Raw genomic sequence first — 22,381 nt, forward strand, 5'->3', positions numbered from 1 at the left:
ATTATATCTAAATATAATCCACAAAAGTCAACAACCAAACTGCTTACTCAATCTTTTTGAATTTGTTTACCTAAAAATACTTCTGGGAAGAATTATATTCAAATTCTAACTGTAATTACATTTACATGTTTATTATTCAATTCTTAATCCAAGTTGCTTCTCTTTTGTATTTTTCTTTATCTAAAATAAATTATTTATCAGCAAAATTGGTAAATATATACTTTTTAATGATGACGTATAATATAAAAATAAGTACCTAAAAAGTCGGTGGGACAATATAAGCAACAAATTCAGCAAAATGAAAAGAACCATAATCCTTTTTTCTTATTTTAAAAGCACTCAAGTCATATTTTCATATTTAATACTTTGAAGCAGCTTGTACGAAATGGATTGGTTGTGAGAAATCAAATCAAAACAAGAGTTGCGCTTTCACGCGAAAGCAGAGTGGAGACGTATATGGACGGCAATACGTGACTCCCTGCCGAGAGTTCACAGGGTACTTTGCTAGAAGCTGAGTTGCTAAAAAGTTAGAGAGAGAGAGGGAGGGAGAGAAAAGCAGTGAGAGAAAGCAGAATGAGTGGAGGTGGGGAAGAAGAGGCCACCTTGGAGCACACTCCCACATGGGTTGTTGCTCTCGTTTGCACTGTCATCGTCGCCGTTTCACTCGCCGCCGAACGTTTTCTTCATTATGGCGGCAAGTTCCTCAAGAAGAGGGATCAGAAGCCGCTCTATGAAGCTCTTCAGAAAATCAAAGAAGGTTCTTTGACTCTCTTTTCTGCTTTTTTCTACTACCTTTTTTAATAATAAAATATGATTTATGTTTGATAATACTCTCTCTCTTCTCTTCATTAGTGGATGTGCAGAGTTCTTCAAATTTTGTAAGTGTTTTTTTTTTGTTCGTTTTTCAGAGTTGATGCTGTTGGGTTTTATCTCGCTGCTTCTGACGGTTACACAGAATGGTATTACCAAGATTTGCGTTCCGCCGGGTTTTACCCACCATATGCTTCCTTGTGATTCGAATGAAGGAGAAGGTGAAAAATCAAAGACACCTATATCCCATTTTCAGAGCTTCTTCTCTTCCCCTGATATTTCTGGAACTGTTCGTCGTCTTCTTGCTGAGGGGTCGTCGTCTAGTAGCTACTGTGCTCGTAAGGTAACATTACACATTCATGAGTTGAGATTGGTGAGCTTTCAATTTGTTCTTTGATAGATCTTTTTCTTTATAGTTCGCCCATCAGTTGCTTATATGCTTGGGATTGTGTCGTTTTATCCCATCTATTTTCAAAAGCTTTGTCAGTTTTACCATTTTATTTTTACTTACTTGATGGGTGATTGGTGCATAGTGAGCATATAGCATTTGATGGTATCTAATTTTGGATGAAGATGAGATGCAAGAGGACAGCATTTTGGTACAAGAGTTAGAGTAGTCATGTGCAGGAGAGAAAGTTCATCAATCAGTCACTGTCACTGCCTACACAGAATTTGACGCTTCTATTTTTCTTTGGGGTCTCCATTCAGTTTATAAGCTTTGTTTCGAATTGAGCATTGAGATATCGTTTTTGGCTGTGATTATGCACTTCGGACGAGATGTCTATGTATTCGTTCTGACTTCTGAGTCTTATAATTTGGGGAGGCAAGGAAACTTTCAAAAATAAAGGACAAATATTCAGAGCACTACACTGTAATTATCACATTAGTCATCAAAATTCTCGCATTTACGAGCTAACCCTGTCAATTATTTATGCCATGCATTTTCTTTTTTAATTTCATGAATGTTGATCAGATAACCTCTTTTCCTTTCAGCACAAGGTTCCATTGTTATCTCTGGAAGCCATCCATCACCTGCACATCTTTATATTTGTTCTGGCCGTGGTCCATGTAACCTATTGTGTTTTGACTATTTTCTTCGGAGGATTGAATGTGAGTATTTTGGACACTTTCTATCATAAACTATTCATGCCCATAATTTTCTTTCTTTATTAGTCATTCATCTATTGTTGCATAGATACGTCAGTGGAAGCATTGGGAGGACTCAATTGCTAAAGACAACTATGAAACACAGAGAGGTAAGTGATTTGATCAGCTATTACAGTGTATGCGTATGATGGATGTTTTTCAAGTCATCCTGATGCTACTTTATAAATATTATTTTTTTGTTTTTTTGAACCATTGAACTGCTGAAAAGAATTAATTTATCAAATTACCTATATTTAATTTCTGTACATGCTATCCTTTTGAGTATTTTTCTTCTCCATTTCTCCTTACATGCAAATTGGATTACTGCAGTTCTGGAACCAAAGATCACTCATGTTCACCAGCATGATTTTATTAAGGGCCATTTTCTGGGCTTTGGTAAAGACTCTGTTCTGATGGGTTGGTTGGTAAGTTATTCATATGTTAATCAGGATTCGAAACTTAGAATTGATAAGGGTATATTCACATCACTCATGCTAAAACCACTTCTGAACCCCTTATTTGAAGATTCTCTAAATTCTGTCTACTTCTCGAGTCCTTTATAATGCAGCCTGACAAATAATGCATATGGAGATAGGAATAGAAGATAAAATTATTGATTATGGCGTGTTCTATGTAATGCACACTAACAGATAATTTACGTTTCTTTGGCATTTTCCTGCTTTTCCTTGTCCAATAAAGCTTAATATTGAGCCATTTCTACTGAGTCTCGATCGTGCTTGAGTGTACCTTAGTTGATATCACAAGGGAACATGACCTTCTAAAGGAGTGGAATCAGAATGTGGCATAAAATACTGAAGGGATGTGAGTGATTTTCCCTACATTGGTCAGCGAGTGGCTGATCTTTGAACCTGTAGATTAGTTTTGTTACATCTTACTGGTTTCCAATTGTTTTTCAAAACTGTTAAATGTTCTCCTTTCCATATGATTCCTTCCTTATTGGTTTGATTGCCTCTATTTAGTTCTTTTCTTCTTATTCATGAGCCCAGATTAACGAAATCCTTGAGCTTTTCCAAAGCTGTTGATAAGTTGGACCCCATGACAACTTTATTCCAGAAAGTCATGCTAAATGCCTAGTCGATATTTTTTTTATATTAAAAAAAAATTTAGTTATTCATCTTAACCTTGCAAGTTTCTCGCAGCACTCCTTTTTCAAGCAATTTTATGGCTCTGTGACTAAACTGGATTATACGACTTTACGGCATGGTTTTATCATGGTAAGTTTGTAGGATTCAATGTGATTTTTGCACCTATTTATCCTTGTTCTGGTTATTTGCTAGCAGTCTCCAAGTAGGGATATTAAGATCGTTCTTTTGTGTGTTTCTCTATTTTAGACTCACTGCAAGTCAAATCCGAAGTTTAACTTCCACAAATACATGATACGGGCCCTTGAAGATGATTTTAAACAAGTTGTTGGTATAAGGTAAGTGCTGCTCTGGATTCAATATGTAATCTGTAATAACTAATAATGCTGTGTGCATATCATACATATTGATCGCTTAGACTGCCCTATCATGTGAGCGAACTGATTCTGTACCCATGATCATACTGTTTTTGGTTGCAGTTGGTATCTATGGATCTTTGTGGTCCTCTTTTTGTTGCTTAACATTAGTGGTATGTACTGATGATCATTCTGCCCCATCTAGTTGTTTCTTTTGGTTTTGTTTGTTGTTAAAAAAAAAAAAAAACTTTCTGGCTCCAAATTCAGATATTTTCTTTGATCTTACAGGCTGGCATACATATTTTTGGATAGCGTTTATTCCCTTTATCGTAAGTATCTTGATAACATTTGTCTCACTTTCTGCGGACATGTGCATATAATTTATTCTGCTTGCAGATTCATCATGACTCAATTATGTACAAATAATATAAAAAGGAAAACAGTTGCTCGTACTTTTTTTTTTTTAAATAATCCATTTAAGTACGCTCAGATGGGGACAAACCCTTATTTCTATGCAATGTCATAATATCCTGATTCCTTTCTTCTATCACCATGGCTTCTAGCGAACGGATCTCAAAGCATCCTTTGAATTCTGAAAGTAATAGCTGATAGTGTAGCTGTGTAGAATCAACTTCTAATAAGATTTAATAAATCCATAGGGTTTCGTATGCCTCTATAGCTAGCTGGATAGGCTTTCACACGAACCCACAAATCTTAGAAGCGATTTAATGTGACAGAATGCAGCTGACACATCTACTCTTGTAAATTGTAATTGTGTTTTTTCCTTTCAGTTTAAGCCTGAGAAATTAAAAATTTGTCAAAATTTGATTTTGTCTGTGCATTCTCCTCTCCTTTCAATTTTGGCTTCAATAGTATGTGCAGCCATGCAAATTAAATTTTTTAGTCATTCATGGGTAATCCCTTTACAAAGAATATATCAATGGACAATGGAAACGTGGAAGTGTTCAACCCATTTGTATCTTGGTCACAAGCTTTTGTTTAAGCTTCAGTAAACAGATAACACGTCACCTTGGTTTCTTAAAGTATTGTGTTACATTCAGTACCTCTGCTAGATTTGATTAAGAGTGACCGCTGGTTTAGTATTATGTCAGAATTTTTGTTTCCAGTTTTTGAGAACTATATTGCATGTCTTTCAAGCATCGCCCTTTGTTTCAGCTTCAGTTTCTTGTCAACAGAATATAGATAGTCATGTAATCTCATTATCTCACCATATAATTGCAACCCCATACATTTAGGGACTTCACAATCTTGCTTCTAATTTTTCTATTAGATCCTTCGCTATTTATCCCATTGTACTGATTTCCATTCTTTCAGCTTCTACTAGCTGTGGGCACTAAGTTGGAGCATGTAATAATACAATTAGCTCATGAAGTGGCTGAAAAGCATGCTGCCATAGAAGGTGAATTGGTTGTTCAACCATCAGATGCTCACTTTTGGTTTCATCGGCCTCACTTCATCCTCTTCCTGATTCACTTCATCCTTTTCCAGAATTCTTTTGAGATAGCGTTCTTTTTCTGGATATTGGTGAGCAAATTCATTTGGACCATAATAGACCTTTTTGTGGTCCTCCTCCTTTCGTTTGCCCTTATATGTTGACATTATATATAATCTCCTAGTTGTAATGCACATAACCTTATCAGCTTAAATATCACAGGTTACTTATGGCTTTGATTCCTGCATAATGGGACAAGTCCGTTACATTGTCCCCAGGCTCGTCATTGGGTAACAGCTACATTTTCTTCTCTTTTAGAATTGTGAATTATTTCAGGGCTGAATTATTCTGTTAGCATTAGATTTTCACTTTAACGTTTATAATTGGACTTGTAGTCTTGGAAAACTTTTGAGTTGCTTGCTATAATGTCACCACTGCCAATCTGCCACTGCAATATAAATGGTTCATGCATAAGGAAAAAGACGATGAGCTGAAATCAAGAAATTCATTCAAGTGGTTTGATGCTTTCTAAATAAAGTGTTTAGCTTGAGTTAGTATGAACATGCATTTATGGAGTAATAAAATTAAAAGCAGCTCATAGCTAGCTATATCAGTAAAACTCAACAGCCCTCCGATGAATGTTCAACTTAATGGACCAAGTTAAATTTTTTCAAGGGCCGTAGGGGCTCAGACTTTTAAATTGTAGTAAATGAAACTTTGGGGACCTTTCGTTGTTTAATATTGTTTCTTTGTTTACTTATTTTATGTGCGCTGAAGTTTAATCCTCTTTCTCTTTTCTTTCTCGGTCTTGGGGTTTCAGGGTATTCATTCTGGTCCTTTGCAGCTACAGTACGCTCCCTTTGTATGCACTCGTTACGCAGGTATGTTTGGATTTCTGTTCAAATTGAAGTGGATCCTTGTATGGCAAGATGTTATAAGTTGCGTCTAGTTTATTACCAAATAACAAAAGAAAAAGATAGACAATCACTAATAATCACCGTTTTACTTGGTCAATTTTTAAATCTTCACCTCACCGGATTTTGTGTGATCTATAGCCAGTGTCAGAGTGTGAACTCTGTCAATTTCAGTCAAGAAAATGATTTATTTTGAGCAAATTCTAGCCATCCAGTCGATCTAGTTGGTTGAAATTTTTCCTTCAATTAAAGATAAGTTATCAATGTACCATATAATATACAATTTATAGAAAGCCGCATTGTCCATAAACCATGAAAAATGTGGTTTACCTAAAATTCTGTGCAAGCACAGGGCTAACATTTTAGTCATTTTTAGCGCATTTGAATTGTTTATGCTTACTAAATAGCTACAATTTGCTCAAAATTGTGAGCATCAAGAATACTTACCTTGAATTAAAGGGGAAATTCAGCCAATCCTAATAGATTGAATGTTTTAAGTTTGTTCAATAAAATTGTCATATTCCCTCTAAAATGGACAGAATGCGGATTCAAAATGACTGTTAATGTTAAATCGTCACAAGAGAACACGTGGGTCCCATGTTCTAAATTCAGGCATCATTGGATGAACATGTGTCTGTTTGAAACAATGCTGTAGATGGGAACTCACTTCAAGAAGGCAATATTTGACGAGCATGTGCAAGTGGGGCTTGTTGGTTGGGCTCAAAGAGTGAAGAAGAAGAAAGAACACAGAAATGATCATTCTGGGCAGGGAAGTTCTCATGATGGCTCTTCCTCAGTGGGGGTCCAAATGGCTTCCATTTTCAAAAGAGCATCTGCCCCGGAAGGCAATCCTCCTCCCCCAAAACCTGAGGGCTCTGTTTGAGTCTTCCTATCAAAAGTAAATTAATTGACGACTGCGTTTCTGTATAGTAGTAGTTTGGCATTTTAACTTTTGCCGTCAAAGATTGAACACGTAATGAGTTACTTCATGAACCTACGTTGTATGTTTTTTCCCTTCTTTTTGTCTTTCTAATCATCAAATTCAAAGTGATGATTCAAAGATGTTGAAACCCGAAAGTACTTGCAATGAGTTTTCCCCCCGGTTGTCTGGAAAATGGAACTGCTAGTTTACTTTGAAAATGACGTAACTTGGATTGTGCGGGAGACATTTTGATTGCCAATATTTGTTGAGTTGCTTGTAATGCACAAACCGCTGGCAAAATACTGTAGAGACTAAGTATGGTATTAACCCATTACTTTATCATGCACCTATTTTAATGATATTTGTAAATCATTCTCCCACTTATAAATGGGAATATGTTGCAAATTATAAATAATATGATTCATATGAGCATCAAAAAAAAGGTTTATATTAACTTTTATGTGAATACACATGAATCCAAAGATAGCAAGAAAGGAAGGGAAAAAAATCTTTATTACAATATGAAGTCAAAATCTAATGATTAAACAGAAAAAGAGAAAATCTCTATTAAAATATGATCAAGGATTTTTGTTTTTATAATTCTCAAATTATTTTGAACTCGAGACTAATTTTGATTGGGATAGGAGTGTTATAGTTAAAAGTTCCGTCAACAAATACGCTTTTCAAAATTTAAACCTGTGTTTTTCTTTTTACAGATAAAACCGTTTACTATCTCAACTAATAACAATTTTAGTTGAACAAGGATTTTAAACTCATAAAACTAATAGGGAAATCTCTCAACATTACAATTAATCTGAAATTGTATCTTGCTACCTCTCCTGGCTCCTGCCTATCTTATAGACTTATACAATAAAAGTAAATATTAAATGATAATAAATAAATTAGAAAATAGCCAAGCAAATTCTAACCAACATTGACTCAATAATAAATAAATTTTAATTGAGATATTTATAAATAATATCTCTTTATTGTTTATAATAAAAAATTACTGGAAAAAAGTAAAAAGGTTAACAACTACTAAAAATATATTAACAAACTAATTTACTCACTAAATACACTTTCACCCGTCTCATGAAATCATTTACTGCAGTGCATTTCTGCCGGGCCGGTAAAACTAGTAGCGGGTTTGGATGATCCATGTCTTCCAAATGATCCGTTCCGGACGGGTCGTCTTCCAAATCATTTCGAGCTGCTTTATCTGGAGGGACTGGATAAGAGTTTAGCTTCCTTTATTCCACAAGGTCGCAAGCTTCTAACTTTTGAGGTTTCCACTCTCTGGTTCCATTTCTCTTCTCTACAGAGCGCGAAAAAATCGATGGTTTATCTTTAGGTTTCAATATTCCACTGATACAACCAATAATGTCAACCTTATCAATTTCTTCATCGGTTTCTCCTTTATTTTCTCGCCACAATGCAGCTTCTACTTCGTGCTTAACATGCTCGCTCAAAATTTCGCCTCGCCAAATGAGGAACCCATTGCTGAAATTGCAAGAACCGCTCCATTCAAAACTTTATGCAGCGACTAAAGGACGCAAAAGGCCAGTGAGAGGCGTGGCGGTTATGAGCGTGGAGGCTGGCGTAGGAGTAATGGGCACAAAATTGGGGATGATGAGTTATTTCGAACCCAGCGGCGAGGTCGTTCCAGTGACTGTGGTGGGTTTTAAAGAAGGGAATATTGTGATTCAGATTAAGACTGAGGCTACTGATGGCTACAGTGCGGTCCAATTGGGATATGAAAGGGTAAGGGATCGAAAACTGACTAAACCAGAGATGGGTCATCTTGAGAAGGTGGGTGCTATACCCATGAGGCATCTTCAGGAATTTCGTCTTCAGTCTGTGGAAGGGTTCGAGCCTAATCAGCGACTTGTGTTGGATGAAATTTTCAAGGAGGGTGATCTTGTTGATGTCTCTGGCATCACCATTGGCAAGGGGTTCCAAGGTTTTGATTCTCTCTCTCCCATTTGCTGTGTTGCGCTGGGAATAATTTCAGGATGATATTGTATTTGGCAGTTCAGTGATTTCAGCGTACTATTATATTGCCTTCATTTTATAATGGAGAAAGGAATAAAGTATGTTAATCTCAGGATTTTGATAAGTGTTTTCAGCTAATCAAGCGTTCCATTTTATGCTTACTAAGTACGAGCTCCTTAGATGCTAGAATTAGAGAACTTTTGTCCTGATAATTATATCAATTGGCCAGTACTTTTGAAAAGGGAGAACGCCCGGGGAGTATGGGGTTGAAATTGTAGGTTATATAATTTTGGACTATGAATGTGCTTTTGGATGATTGTTTATGGATATACTCTGACCTCTAAAGTCTGAACATTAACTGTATATGCCTTTACGAATTTCCCAGGTAGAGTGACAAAAATGGATGAAATGCGGCATGTGAGGCTATTCATTCAAGGAATTCTTTTTCTTCCTTTCTTTTTTTTGGGGTGGAATGTCGTATTTATGTAACGAACATATGTAATTAGCTGCTTTTGAGTATCATCATTAGCATAGATAAGGGGCTGTTATTTGAATATAGTCTTAGTTGTTTTTGTTAATTGATGTCTAATGTGTGTGCTGCTTTGTACCTCAGCTTTTAGTGTATATATTCTGTTCCGTAGATATGTTTGGTACGCAGAATCTCTAGGAAAGAAAGGAAAAGGAATGAGAATGTGATGGAAGTGACTCTTGCATCTTTACATAGAACTACTGGTTCTAAGCCATAATGAAGAATTGTTTCTAAGCTAGTTTTAGTGATGAATCATTTAGTAGTATAGTCTTTATGTGTGCCAAACAAACCTTTAATTCTAATCTTGTGTTTATTTCCTTCTCCTAATATTAAGATTCAACGCCAAGCAGCTAAAGTGGGTGATATGAGTTTACCTTGACTGTGGCCTGCAACAATTCGCCATAGATAAATTGTGTTACATAATGCCTGAACTATTATGACAGGTGGTATCAAGCGTCACAACTTCAAAAGGGGTCTGATGACCCATGGTTCAAAGAGTCACAGACAGTTAGGATCAATCGGTGCCGGAACTACTCCCGGGCGTGTGTACAAGGGGAAGAAGATGCCTGGTAGGATGGGAGGAACAAAAACCAAGATCAGAAAGCTTAAGATTGTTAAGATTGATAAAGATCTTAATGTTGTCTTGATCAAAGGTGCTCTTCCTGGTAAGCCTGGAAATCTCATGAGGATTGCTCCTGCCAAGATTGTGGGCAAGAACATTCCCAAGAATTAACTCATTTTTCCCCCTACCCTTTGTGGTTCTTTCTTATTGGCTTCATTATTTTAACTGTATTTTTTTGTACACTCTCTCTCCTAGGCCAATAGCACTATGTTGCTATTATGCATGCGATTGTAATTCTTGTTTCTTGCCAAAGAATGAGCTATACAGCACGTCATGTTGAATATTCTGTGTTTGGTGAAATTGATGTGTTTCCTATTTATTAGATAGATGGAGTCTGAGAAACAACTAATAAGCCCCACACTGTTTATATCTTATGAATAGTTTGTTATAAAAATTTACCATTTTTCTTTTATGGATATTGCTGTCCTAATTCCATGTATAGATTCTATGAGGATGTTATTGAAATCAAGCAATAATATTCATCATCCATGATTTCAATTACAAATAACACTTAATGGATAAAGTAATATTTAATTTTAGACAAAATCTTTGGTGGAAAGAAGGTGTAGAAAAGGAAACAGTGGCTTTTATAAAGAAATTTGAGGGATGAATAATTGAAAAGAAACGCCTTATAATGAATGCAAACGATATGGTGTCTAGAAAAAACTATAGTTCTTCCTTTTTAACGAGAGAGATTATATCTTTCTTCCATTAAGAAATTATAGTTTTTCAGAGGAAATTTGATTATTTCATCTTTGGGTCGATGGTTTCCTTAATAAAAACTTTTGCCTATAATTAAGGGGAAAAAACATTAAAAAAAAACGTGTTCTTCTTTTCTTCACTGCCAAATTTTTCCACCAAAAAAGTGAAATTAGATATTGTCAAGGATCACAATTTCCCCTTAGTTTGTCATGGAAATAAAAAAAATGATACTCGTTTTCCATTATTTTCCATCACAAATTGCGCTTTCAACTTTTTAGACCAAAACTTTATTTCTTTATCACCGGAAAAAAGCTGCAAAGTCATTTTTTGTCCTTGAAATATAAATTGAGAAGAAAGTAACAAAACTTCTACGAACCACTTATGGTAATCATTATGTGTGTATTAAAAATTACATATATAATTTAAATAGATTATCATGCACAATAAAATCATTGCACCTATCCCGATAATTTTTTGTCGTGCGAGAAACTCTTGAAAATATTACAAGGGTGGCTTCTAATTAATTATATAAGGTTAGAATTAAAAAAAATTAAGATAATTAGCCAATTGCCAATAATAAATACTTTGTACTACGGCATAGAAAAATAAAGACAATGATTAAGCCAACTAATTTCCATGCATATAACTCCTGCAATCTTCTCTTCTAAGCCCAAATGATAAGTTTTTCTAATCTTTATCAACTAATAATTAAATGATAAGTTTTTCTAATCTTTATCAACTAATAATAATATTCTGAAACTAAAGATAATAATTAATTTTTTTAAAAGTTTCATTTCATACATTTTTTTGCCTACTCATTTCATACATATAACTCTTATAACTGCACTCTTCCCAACTCCTAAGTGATAAACCTCCCAAATATTTATTAACTAATATATATGTTCCACTTTTCTATTATATTAATTCATTGAACTATGACGATTTTTGAGTTCATATCCTTGCTCTCTTAAAGCTTCCTCTGGACCTTCTTCTTTACGTATGGATTGATGGAGTAAGTTGGATAGATCCATCTAAAACCCTCTTAATATCTTCTTCAAGTTCTTCTTCAGTGTATTGATGTCCTTTACGTTCAAAATATTCACTGTTATTTGCATATTTCTCTTGGTTATTATAACGTTCTTTTATTTCTTCTGCAGATTTTGTGGCAATAAATTTGTAAGCAAATCCTATTCTCCTTTTATGAGTAGTTTTGGATTTAAAACCATAGCTTCTTCAAGCAGCATGCTTTCTTAGAGACTCCATTGATTTTCTGAGCCTGAGACTATGGCAGAAACAAGTATAGATTGCTCTGGACAAAACTTTTACCAAAAAGATATGTGCATTGAAGGATAAAACAACAATGGGTTTTTATAGATAATTTAAGGAATGAATTATTTAGGGGGAAAACTTATTTGTAATGCCCCCAGTGAAAAAGATGTGATCTTTTTGAAACATGAAAATTATATGATGTTTTTCCTTTTTGCAAAAATAAAATAAAATAATCTTTCAATTCTAAATATAAAAGTTAGATTACTAATAAGATTAAAGAATTAGTTAAACTATTTATTTATGAAATAATATGTGTTAGTTCGTATAATATATCTTTATAATTATTTACAATGGAAATCATTCCCGTAAAATGCACTTCTTTAATATGTGTATTATACTATCAATAGGAATAATTTATTAAAAAAATTATGAATTTGAGAGACTAAATAAATTCAGGTCTTACATTTAAAATTAAAGCAAACTCTTAATTGACTTTTATACTCAGAAGTTATTCCTCTGGTCCTATTTATAAGTCACTTTCAGTATATTTCATATAAACCAATAAAAACCTTAAACTTTATTAACTCTCATTTAAAATTTAACAACTTTCTAATTTTATTTCCATTTAATATACATTATATTTCATGTAAACAAAGTTAACACTATAATAAATGAAGGATAAAATTGTATATCCATACAAAAAATTTCTCTTAGTATCTTATAAATAGGATTAAAAATTTTTTTCTCTATCTTCCCTATAAATTGGACCAAAGGAGTAGAACAGAAAATTTTCCGTTAAATAATGAAAGATAGAGCTTTTAGCAATCAATATATGCCTGGCAAGAATAAGAGCCAAATATAAATATTCACCTTAAGAAATAAAGTTCAATTATTTCATTTTCTTAAGGCAGAAAAGCTTATCGGGTTTCTTATGCTGTTAATTATTTTAGGCTTTTTATCGTATAAATATTATTATAATTTTGTACTTTTGTTATGTATATTTTATAATTTTTAATCAAATTAACATTTGGCACTCAATCATTTTAAAACTAGAATAAAAAATTGAGTCATATTTTCATCCCTATTTCTATGAACATAATTTGAATAAAAAATTATTTTAAAAATAAAAGTAATTTTAAAAAATGAGGTAATCGGAACAAAAGGACCACACTAAGGCCCCAGTATTGCAATTTACAAAAAGCGGCATGCTAACCCGCCTCCTTTACATGTTCCCGCCGCCGAAATCCGATGCCAATATGTGATTGAACGGAGGAAGAAGGTTGTCTTGTTTGTACCTTGTTGAGTTGTGAGCTTCCCAGTTTACAATTCCGTAGAATGGACGAAACAGGAGCGAAGCCAAAAAGAAGCGGTACTCGTTTGTGCTGCGTATGTAACCAAAGAAGAGCTGCCCTCAAAAGACCCAAGACTCTTGAACAGGTCCCTAATTTACCCCACAAACCTGTTTTGAAACCACCGTTGTTTTGTTCATTGGAAGACTTGATTGATTTCTTCCTCTTTTCTCTTTTGAAGTTTTGTGCTTGCATGATTTGATTGCCGTTATTTCCAACTTGTGCGAGTTCATTACTTTTTGTATCCTAACCGGGGACAGTGCCAAATTAATCCCATAAACCTTGTCTTCGAACTATTTTTGTTTGGTTTTAGTGGAAAATTTGAGTGATTTCTAGCTTGTTTCTGTTTTGTAATTGCGCAATTGCATGCTCTTATTATAGTTGTTTCGAGAAGATATAAATTTTGTTATTTTATCTACTTTTTAATCGTTGTAAACTCTGATTCATTCTTCAGAAAGGGCTATGTTGTGTTGTTTAACCCATTCTGTTATCTCACTTCTTGTGGTAGTCTTTCTATGTTTACCAAAGAACACCTAGATCTCATCAGTTTATTCTGGGGATTGCTGCGGCTATCTGGTCTTCTGGAATTAGATTACTGACACACTTGTTCTGATTTTGTGAACCTTAAAAGATTTGCAGGGAGTGTTTTTATGATGTTTTTGAGGACGAGATTCATCAGGTTATTGTGACTAACCAGTTATTCAAGCCAGGCGAACGTGTTGCTCTTGGTGCTTCTGGTGGAAAGGGTAAATGTCTATTCAAAACTGATTTTTAACATTTTGCATGGATCAAACTTACAGGATTGAATATTTATTTTCATTGTCACTTCATGATATTTTGGCTTTTGCTTCTCGAAGTATGATAGAAAACTCTTATCTTCGCCAACGCTGGTTTATTGTAGATAAAGGAATTCACTTGTGCAATGTTTGGTACCTAAAATACACTTCCGCATGCCAAGCATTGCCTTGGTGTATATAGCTTTCCTTCACTTTGAAAAATAATAATAATATATTACTATTATTATTTACTTTTTCCAATCTTTATGTGCTATATCTGCATATGTGCTGCTATTCACCTTAATATGTTTAGCCTTTTTCTTTTTCTTTTTTTTTTCTGGTCCTCTGTTCATAAGAATGAAGGAATCAGTTGAAGAACATATTATTTGAAAACACCCACCCTTTTGCTGCTGATTGCTTCATTGTTTGGCTGTTTTTAGTTGAAGTTATTTACTTATATTTTGGGTTTGTTGTTTTGACCCAAAGTGATGAAATTCTGTAGTCTATGTCTGCGCCATATATGAATTCTCATATTTTCTTTTTTGTTTTTTCCTCTCATTGTTCTTTCATTCAAAACTGTTTAATTCATCTTATATATTATGAATTTATGGTTTGCTTTTTACTTGTCTTTAGATGGCTAATATTCTCTTATTGCTTATTACAATATTTATTATTTTTTTAACAGATTCAACGGTCCTGGCTTATGTATTGTCAAAACTAAATAAGAAACACAATTATGGCCTTGACCTTTTCCTCCTGTCAGTTGATGAGGGTATCACTGGTTACCGGGATGACTCGCTTGAAACTGTTAAAAGAAACGAAGTTCAGGTAAAAGAGATTTTTACTTTTGACAGTTTACATTAAGTTTTTCTTTGTAGTGGTTGCCATTTTTTGTTCCACAAGTTAAGCTACGTTGCCATATCATATGTTGCACAATAGTTTTTGTTCATGCTTCATACAGCCAACTGTATTTTAAAGTCAATTAAACTACACATATGCATGAGCATGCATTTAGGCCTAGAGATTCAAATGCATGTTTTTCTAACTAAAGTCAACATATTTCTCTTAATGGCTCCTTACATTATTTAACTTCCACTTAACTGTGATGAATTCTTTCTGTGGCTGTACTGACCTGATAACTCAACTCTGGTGGTACCCTTTCCCCCTTTCCAGTATGGGTTGCCTTTAAAAATCATATCTTACAAGGACTTGTATGGATGGACAATGGATGAAATAGTGAAGGTCATTGGTTTAAAGAACAATTGCACCTTCTGTGGAGTCTTCCGTCGCCAGGTATTTCTACAAATTCCTTTAATATTAAGTGACCTATTAACAACCATTAGTAAGCACTGATAGATTTCAAATTGACCATTTATCTCCATATAGAAAGTATCTTGAATTATAGATGGAAACTGGTGGAGGACCTATCAAATATACGTGACAATGTGATAGAGCAAGAAGTTAGTTAAGTGAGGGGAATATTAGAAAATGGCTGTTAGGATTGTTGCCTATAAATAGATGGACCTGCCTACATGTATTTTCAGATTATGTTGTGAATAATACAGTTGCGTCACCCAGGTTATTTCAACTATTTATGATATCTTGTCAACAGGCCCTTGATCGAGGAGCTGCGTTATTGAAAGTTGATAAGCTTGTTACTGGCCATAATGCTGATGATATTGCAGAGACAGTTCTCCTGAACATATTACGGGGAGATATTGCTAGGTTATTTTCTAAAACACTAGTTTACTTTAGTTATCCGTTTTTGGTACAAATTAGAGTTTTTCAGTTTGGGAAACATATTGATGTTAGCCGTTCTGGTCTTGCATAGGTTGAGTAGATGCACCTCAATAACCACTGGTGAAGATGGGCCCATCCCCAGATGTAAACCTTTTAAATACACATATGAAAAGGAGATCGTAATATATCCTTTGCTGCTGAAAGTTGTCAATGATTTTTTCTTTTGTCATTTTTCCTGTTATATTTTTCTGTAATCAGTTGGATCTTGATAGTTGCAAACCCTTGACCACTTGACTACGTATGCATATTTCAAGAGGCTGGACTACTTTTCAACAGAATGTAATGCTTTTCTTTCCACAATAAACGAGTTTCATGCATATCTGTTTTACTCTGCTGGCTAACATATTCTCTTCAAAATGGCAGGCATCTATTCTCCAAATGCATATCGTGGTTTTGCTCGTGAGTTCATCAAGGATTTGGAAAGAATTAGGTGGGTCTTTGAGATTTGTTTTTATGATACTACTCTATACCTATTTTCTTTTATCTTGTACAATGCTCGTGAAACTTTTCCATTTATGTATTCATAGTCATATCTTGAAATGCAGACCTAGAGCAATTCTTGACATAATCAAATCAGGGGAGAATTTCAGGATTTCTACTACTACGAAAATGCCAGAGCAAGGGACTTGTGAACGGTGTGGTTATATATCCAGTCAGGTAGATTTTTTTGTATGCACCCATTGAATGAATGTGGAATGGTGTTACATTTGCTTTAGGATATGGAATGGTGAATCTTTATATAAGTTTTGGTTTCTGATAGATCCTCCATAATTAAAATAGGGAAAGTATGAATTGGCCAGTAAGGCTTGGAGAACAATCGTTACAGGGTGGGGAAGACATGGAATCTGTTAGAGGGATTAAGTAGAATAAGTTTCTCAGGAAATGGGAATAAAAAGGGCAAAGAGAGATTGTGGAGTTGGGATAAACTTTGGTAGACTTGTGGGAGGTCGTAGCACTTCAAAGATCTTAGAATATATTGTTTTTTTCCATTTTATCTTTCTTCTATTATACCCATTTCTTCAATTACGGAAGAAAATTCAAGTTCTATCATTTTCTTCCACGACGTGTCTAAAAGTTCTATTAGTCAATTGACATGATGAGCAGGGTTACAACAACAACAACAAGGGTTATCAATTAAAATTTATACTATTGTTACGGCATCTTGGATTGTTTTGCCTCATCTGTTGACGCCTCCCTCCTCAGTATGTTGTTGAAATTTAAATATGTTTATCGTATTTTGTTGCTCAATTTGACTTTACATGTACCCTTTCATTTATTATTGGCATTAAGCTGTTCCTTTATTTAGTTGAATTCATATTCATATTTTACTACGCAAGTTTTTTATGCTAAAGCCTCTAAAATAGATTTCATCATCTATTACCTGTGCAGAAATGGTGTAAAGCTTGTGTTCTTCTCGAGGGACTTAATCGTGGTTTGCCGAAGCTCGGAATTGGAAAGGGTCGTGTCAGTGCTGATGGTTCTGAGGATAGAAATGAAAATGATAGAGGAAAGAGTATTGCCAGCAAACAATGTGGAACTTTAGACTTCTAACATATGCCCTTTTGAGCTTCATGTCTTCTTCAACAGAATCTTAAGAATCTGGGCCTTTCATTACTCTGGCATTTAATATTAGTCAGTAGATTCAATAGCAGTTATTGCAACTGGAGCGAGAATCTTCAGTCTTCGAGGATCTGAATCATGAGCTTCCACCCAATTTTGACAGGAGGGGCTTGAAAGCTAAAAGGAGCGATGTGGCGTTCTGTTATGATGGTGAATGAAATAGATAACTACAGCACGCAGATTTTGCAATTTTTCCTTTTCACCTATACGTCTCGTTGTGGGCAATAATTTCAGGCATTGTAACGGGTATTTATTGAAGCAACCCCATTGGAGAATGTTTCTAGTTTACTTATATAGTTGAATTGTTTCATTGGGTTTTTAGGCCAGAAATTCAATTCAGTAAAATGCCTAGCGGCTGAAATTTGAGGCTATTTCTCAAATTCACATAGATAGCTAGATGATTGTCGAAAATAACTCTCTTTCATACTTTGTACCCTTTCTCATGTATCTATAAAGTGCTATGACTTGGAATCTTTTTTCTTTGTTGTATTTAATGGGACATTCAACGGCTTACTATGTTTGTGTGGCTATGAATTGTAATTCAAAATTTGGGTTGTTGGTTAATTGCGTCATCATATGGAATAATCTGAGACCCAAATTTGCAATTTTTTATTTTAGAGAGAAAATTATTAAATTTAATTGGAAATTTTACCGGTGCATTGTTGTAAGTGAATTGGAAATTTAGCTAGGAATAAATTTCCTTGCCAAGTGAGACGACTTTTGAGCAAGGATTAATGTGCATCCAGCATTTTAAAATATTGTGGTGTTTTTAGTATCCAGAAGTATTTTTTAAGGTACATCCAATATCGTAAAATATTTTTTGCTACATTCAGCACTTCAGTATTTTTTTTAGATGTGTCCAGTACCTAAAAATATTTTTTTTTGTACATCCGGCATCAAGACAAAAAAAAGAACTTTAGGATATTAAATGTACCTAAAAAATAGTTCTTTGGACTTACCAAAAAAATAGTTTGGCGCGCTAGATACACTATAAAATATTTTGGAGTGTTGGATGTACCTGAAAAAATATTTTGTGATGCTAAATATACCTTAACTAATCCCCCACTCATCTGTCGTTTCCTACTAGTAATGCTAAAACTAAGCTGGCTGATAAATCAAATAATTATATTAAAAAAACGTAACGAATTTGGATCATTAAAGCATCTCTCTGTGTATTTGGAGGATGCTTTCTCTATTTTTATTTACTCCAATTTTTCTTCTCTATCTCTCTTATTTTGAAGAACACTTTACAATATTTAAACTGGATCTAGACCCTTTTTTACAAGGGTAACATATTGACCAGTGATCTTGTAGTTTAATAATACTTTCCTATAAATGAAAATTATTGGGTTCGATGTTATTTACAATTTCAGGTCATTAGTACATGTTACTCTTATTTTAAAAAAAAAAAAAGAGTTGTAACATATAGGGATGAGAGAGAGAGAGAGAGAGAGAGAGAGAGAGAGAGGTTCAAAGCAGATTATACAAGAGAAGGAAAAGCAGAAAGAAAAGCAAAAAACCAAAGCCAAGTCCAAACCCTGATCCTTCATAATCATGGCCAGAGACACCGCTTCTTGTATGGTGGTTCCTGAAAGAAGAAAAAGAAGAAGACTTGCCAATGGAGAAATACACAGAAAGACAGTGAATAAGAAGAAACAGAAGAATCACCAGAAGCACCACTAAGAAATATGAAAAGACAGTCAAAACAGTGTCAAGCATTTCCATCAAAGTCGACCAGTAGAGTATCATCACCAATCCCATCACCATTAGACAAGGCACCAGTGGTGATGGCCCCCTCTCCATCTTTCTTCTCTCTCTTTCTCTCTCTCTCTAACTTATCTGCTGCTTCATTCACATTGTTGGCTATTAATACATCAGATAGTTTAGTTTGAGTTAGTTGATTGATTGGAGAAAATTATGATCCAAGACCTTATTAATTTATGTTTGATGTTTTTTTTTTCTTGGTCTAGAAATGTGATGGATGAAATAACTTATTTAAGAACGATGAAATTGCAAATATATTTATTTATTAGCAATTGACATAAGAGTTTTACAAGAAGAGAGAGAGATGAAGAAGCTAACTAACAACTACTTGGTGAATATTTTGATTAAACCACTTTAGTTATTAGAAAATGGGAAAGAGACAAATATGGGAGATAACCAATGTTTGAATTCTTTTTGTTTGGTGACGCATGTGAGATAGGAGATGACCAACACCTCTCATTTCTATGTATACAAGGAAAGAATGAGGCTACCAAAAAGGTTTGTTTAGGTTGGAGTTTGGACACCAACCTTAGCTTCATTAATTGAAGTATAAAATTAAAGAAGACAACCAAATAAATGAAACTGCTAATTTCTATGTTGTGAAAATTATTTTACTTTTGTCATGCATGTGCAAGATAATGCTTTACATTACTCTTTTTCTCCTATTTACTTCAAACATGTTTTACTGGAATTACAGAAAAAAATTTTAAATTTCATTAATTCTGTTCTAAAGTTTAACAGCTTTTTAAAAATTGATTGGGATGTTTTTTACTATTAAACACAATTTTAGGGCTTAAGCCTAATCCAATTAAAAAAAAACCGAGCAAAATGCAAGGACAAGAGAGAGAGGTGATAACCACTCAGGGTTAAGTCTAATGAAAGGATTTAATTCCTTACAAGATAATAAACTAAGATTTGAATTCTCACTTGGAGAAGTGCTCACATGTAATGTCAGACAAAATTATCTCTAATATAAAGATATTATAGAAGAGAGGGGATCACGTGGGGAACATGCAAGAGTTCACGTGCAGCAAGATGTCATGATACGCACCGTATTTTCCTTCTGCGAGTTCCTTTTTAACAAGCAATTCCAGCCATTAGTAAGCCGTATGCGCTAAGGACTATGACCGTTTAGAGTTTGATCACTAACAGTATTGTTAACTTCCAACCTCTATAAAACGGTCCCATCAACAAAAATTCCAGACGTATAAAAATATCTTCACATGGGTCATATACAGTGTAGCTTAGTTTGGTCATATAACTAAACTCTATGAAATAACCTGCTAATAAATTTATACAATTGGGGCATGCTATGCAGGATACAGCAATTAAAGAAAAGATAATTAAATCAATCATTTTCAGCATTCATCGGAAGATGAAAATTACTACTACAATATGATTCTCAGGACTCCATCCAAATAATAATTTGATTGATATTATAATAACCACGGCATCATGTCTTTAATATAAGACTCAAATAATTAATTTGAAGAAGTTAATTAAAAAAATTACTAAACTACTTTAAACTATTTCTATTCATCATTTTTTTAATCTAATTTGCCGCATTTATAAATTCATAATCTAATGATCTAAGTAAGTATTTTAAAAAAAAATCATATAAAATATACTATAATTAAGTAATTTGATAATTTTTTTAATCTTTTTAAATTAGTTAACTATCCATAAAGATAGGATGTAATAGTATTTTTCACATGTTTGACTCATCTGGTACCAATTGTTAACATTTTCCTTTCGTGATCAAATCTGTTCTTCCATTCCGTTTAGCTTCGGGTCATAAAGTAAATCCAGGGAAATCAAAAGCGTTCTTTTCTAAGAATGTGGGGTTCCAAAGAGCCACCGAACTGTGCCACGACATGGGTATAGGTATCACTACGGATCTGGGGAAATATTTAGGAGTTCCACTGCTGCACAAGAGAGCCACGAAGGATATATTCTTGCCAATTATCCAGAAAGTCAAGACGCGACTGTCATCCTGGAAAGGAAAATTTCTGACGATAGCAGGGCGAGCTACACTCATAAAATCAGTGTTATCTGCCGTCCCGTGCTATCAAATGCAAACCATGCTCCTTCCTAAGAGCATATCAAGGGAGGTGGAAAAGTTTAGCAGGCAGTTCCTATGGAACCAGTCCTTGGAAGGCCGAAAACTTCATCTCATTTCGTGGAAAGATATCGAACAGCCAAGAAATATAGGTAGGCTTGGCATAAAACAGCAGAGGAATTTTGTTTCTTCGTCACAACAGGTTGTGTGTCTTCTTCACATCCATATTTCGCTTTGAGGGATTTAACCCATAGGGCTTCCGGTTTAGTGAGGATACCCCAGCACATTTATGGGAACGGTTCTATCAAGGAGTGGGACGTATGAATAAAAGCGGAGCTCAAACACAATTTTTGGTGGGATGCATGGAGCCCTCTTAATCAATCTCTTATTTATTTTGTGGAAGACCATCTTCAAGACTTGATCCCAGATGCGAAGGTAAATTCTTTCCTTCTGGCCAATGGGCTGTGGAATAAATCTGAATGGAGAAGATTTCTGCCTGAGAGGGTCTATAACATCACTGAGAAGGTTCCGCCCCCGCATGGTACTGATAGAAATATTTTCTGTTGGAGGAATTCTCATGATGGGAGGTTTAGTGTGAAAGCAGCATATAACTTGATTGCTGGACATCAGGATTGGGATGGCAGAATGGGGTGGAAACAGATGTGGAGACTTCCAGTGCCGGACAAACTGGAACTTTTCTTATGGTAGGTCTCTCATGAGAGACTCCCTACTAATCTACTCAGAGCTCAAAGAGGAATACATCACAGATGATGCAAACTGCCCTTTTGAGTGTTGTGAGGAAAACACTATACACATACTGAGAGATGGTGAGACAGCCCGTGAGATATGGATTTCTTTAGTTCACCCTAATCATCGATCTCTTTTCTTTGCTTTGAATATGCAGGTTTGGCTTAAGGAGAACCTCAGGTCTAGCTTTCAAAGTACAAGGTATGATCAGAATCCATGAAGCAAAATGTTCGCAACCTTCTGCTGGTTATTATGGAAGAATAGATCCAAGGGAGTGATGGCGGGAAGCAAATAAAGTGCACGAGACATTCTTCACAAAGGACTGAAACTATGGGTTCTGTTAGCAGGACTGAAACTTTGTAAGCAACAAGGCTATAACAAGGTTCTGGTTTGCATAGATTCAATTGAAGCCTATGAGCTAGTTACGTGTCATGGTGGACCAGATCAC

The 22,381-nt window shown here is 34.6% G+C and overlaps 3 protein-coding genes across 3 annotated transcripts; all 3 read left to right on the top strand.

Annotated features, from left to right (window-relative positions):
* Positions 1-470: 470 nt before the first annotated feature.
* On the top strand, positions 471-6,988 carry LOC114721394 (MLO-like protein 1). The gene is made up of 13 exons (XM_028907222.1): positions 471-757; positions 909-1,153; positions 1,804-1,920; positions 2,006-2,066; positions 2,287-2,381; positions 3,117-3,191; positions 3,309-3,397; positions 3,539-3,588; positions 3,704-3,744; positions 4,751-4,960; positions 5,091-5,158; positions 5,689-5,749; positions 6,438-6,988. Exons 1-13 carry the CDS (start codon positions 574-576, stop codon positions 6,663-6,665), a joined length of 1,524 nt encoding a protein of 507 aa, XP_028763055.1. The 5' UTR covers positions 471-573; the 3' UTR covers positions 6,666-6,988.
* A 966-nt stretch (positions 6,989-7,954) lies between these two features.
* Positions 7,955-10,243, top strand: LOC114721395 (50S ribosomal protein L3, chloroplastic-like). The gene is made up of 2 exons (XM_028907223.1): positions 7,955-8,664; positions 9,669-10,243. Exons 1-2 carry the CDS (start codon positions 8,085-8,087, stop codon positions 9,956-9,958), a joined length of 870 nt encoding a protein of 289 aa, XP_028763056.1. The 5' UTR covers positions 7,955-8,084; the 3' UTR covers positions 9,959-10,243.
* A 2,770-nt stretch (positions 10,244-13,013) lies between these two features.
* Positions 13,014-17,876, top strand: LOC114721389 (cytoplasmic tRNA 2-thiolation protein 1). Its single transcript, XM_028907217.1, has 10 exons — positions 13,014-13,255; positions 13,799-13,913; positions 14,629-14,771; positions 15,117-15,236; positions 15,556-15,668; positions 15,775-15,867; positions 15,982-16,022; positions 16,107-16,173; positions 16,289-16,400; positions 17,133-17,876. Exons 1-10 carry the CDS (start codon positions 13,154-13,156, stop codon positions 17,292-17,294), a joined length of 1,068 nt encoding a protein of 355 aa, XP_028763050.1. The 5' UTR covers positions 13,014-13,153; the 3' UTR covers positions 17,295-17,876.
* Positions 17,877-22,381: the final 4,505 nt, after the last annotated feature.

The sequence above is a fragment of the Neltuma alba genome, unplaced genomic scaffold (assembly GCF_004799145.2).
Source record: "Neltuma alba isolate B1F8T4 unplaced genomic scaffold, ASM479914v2 tig00012036_pilon, whole genome shotgun sequence".
NCBI classification, from domain to species: domain Eukaryota; kingdom Viridiplantae; phylum Streptophyta; class Magnoliopsida; order Fabales; family Fabaceae; genus Neltuma; species Neltuma alba.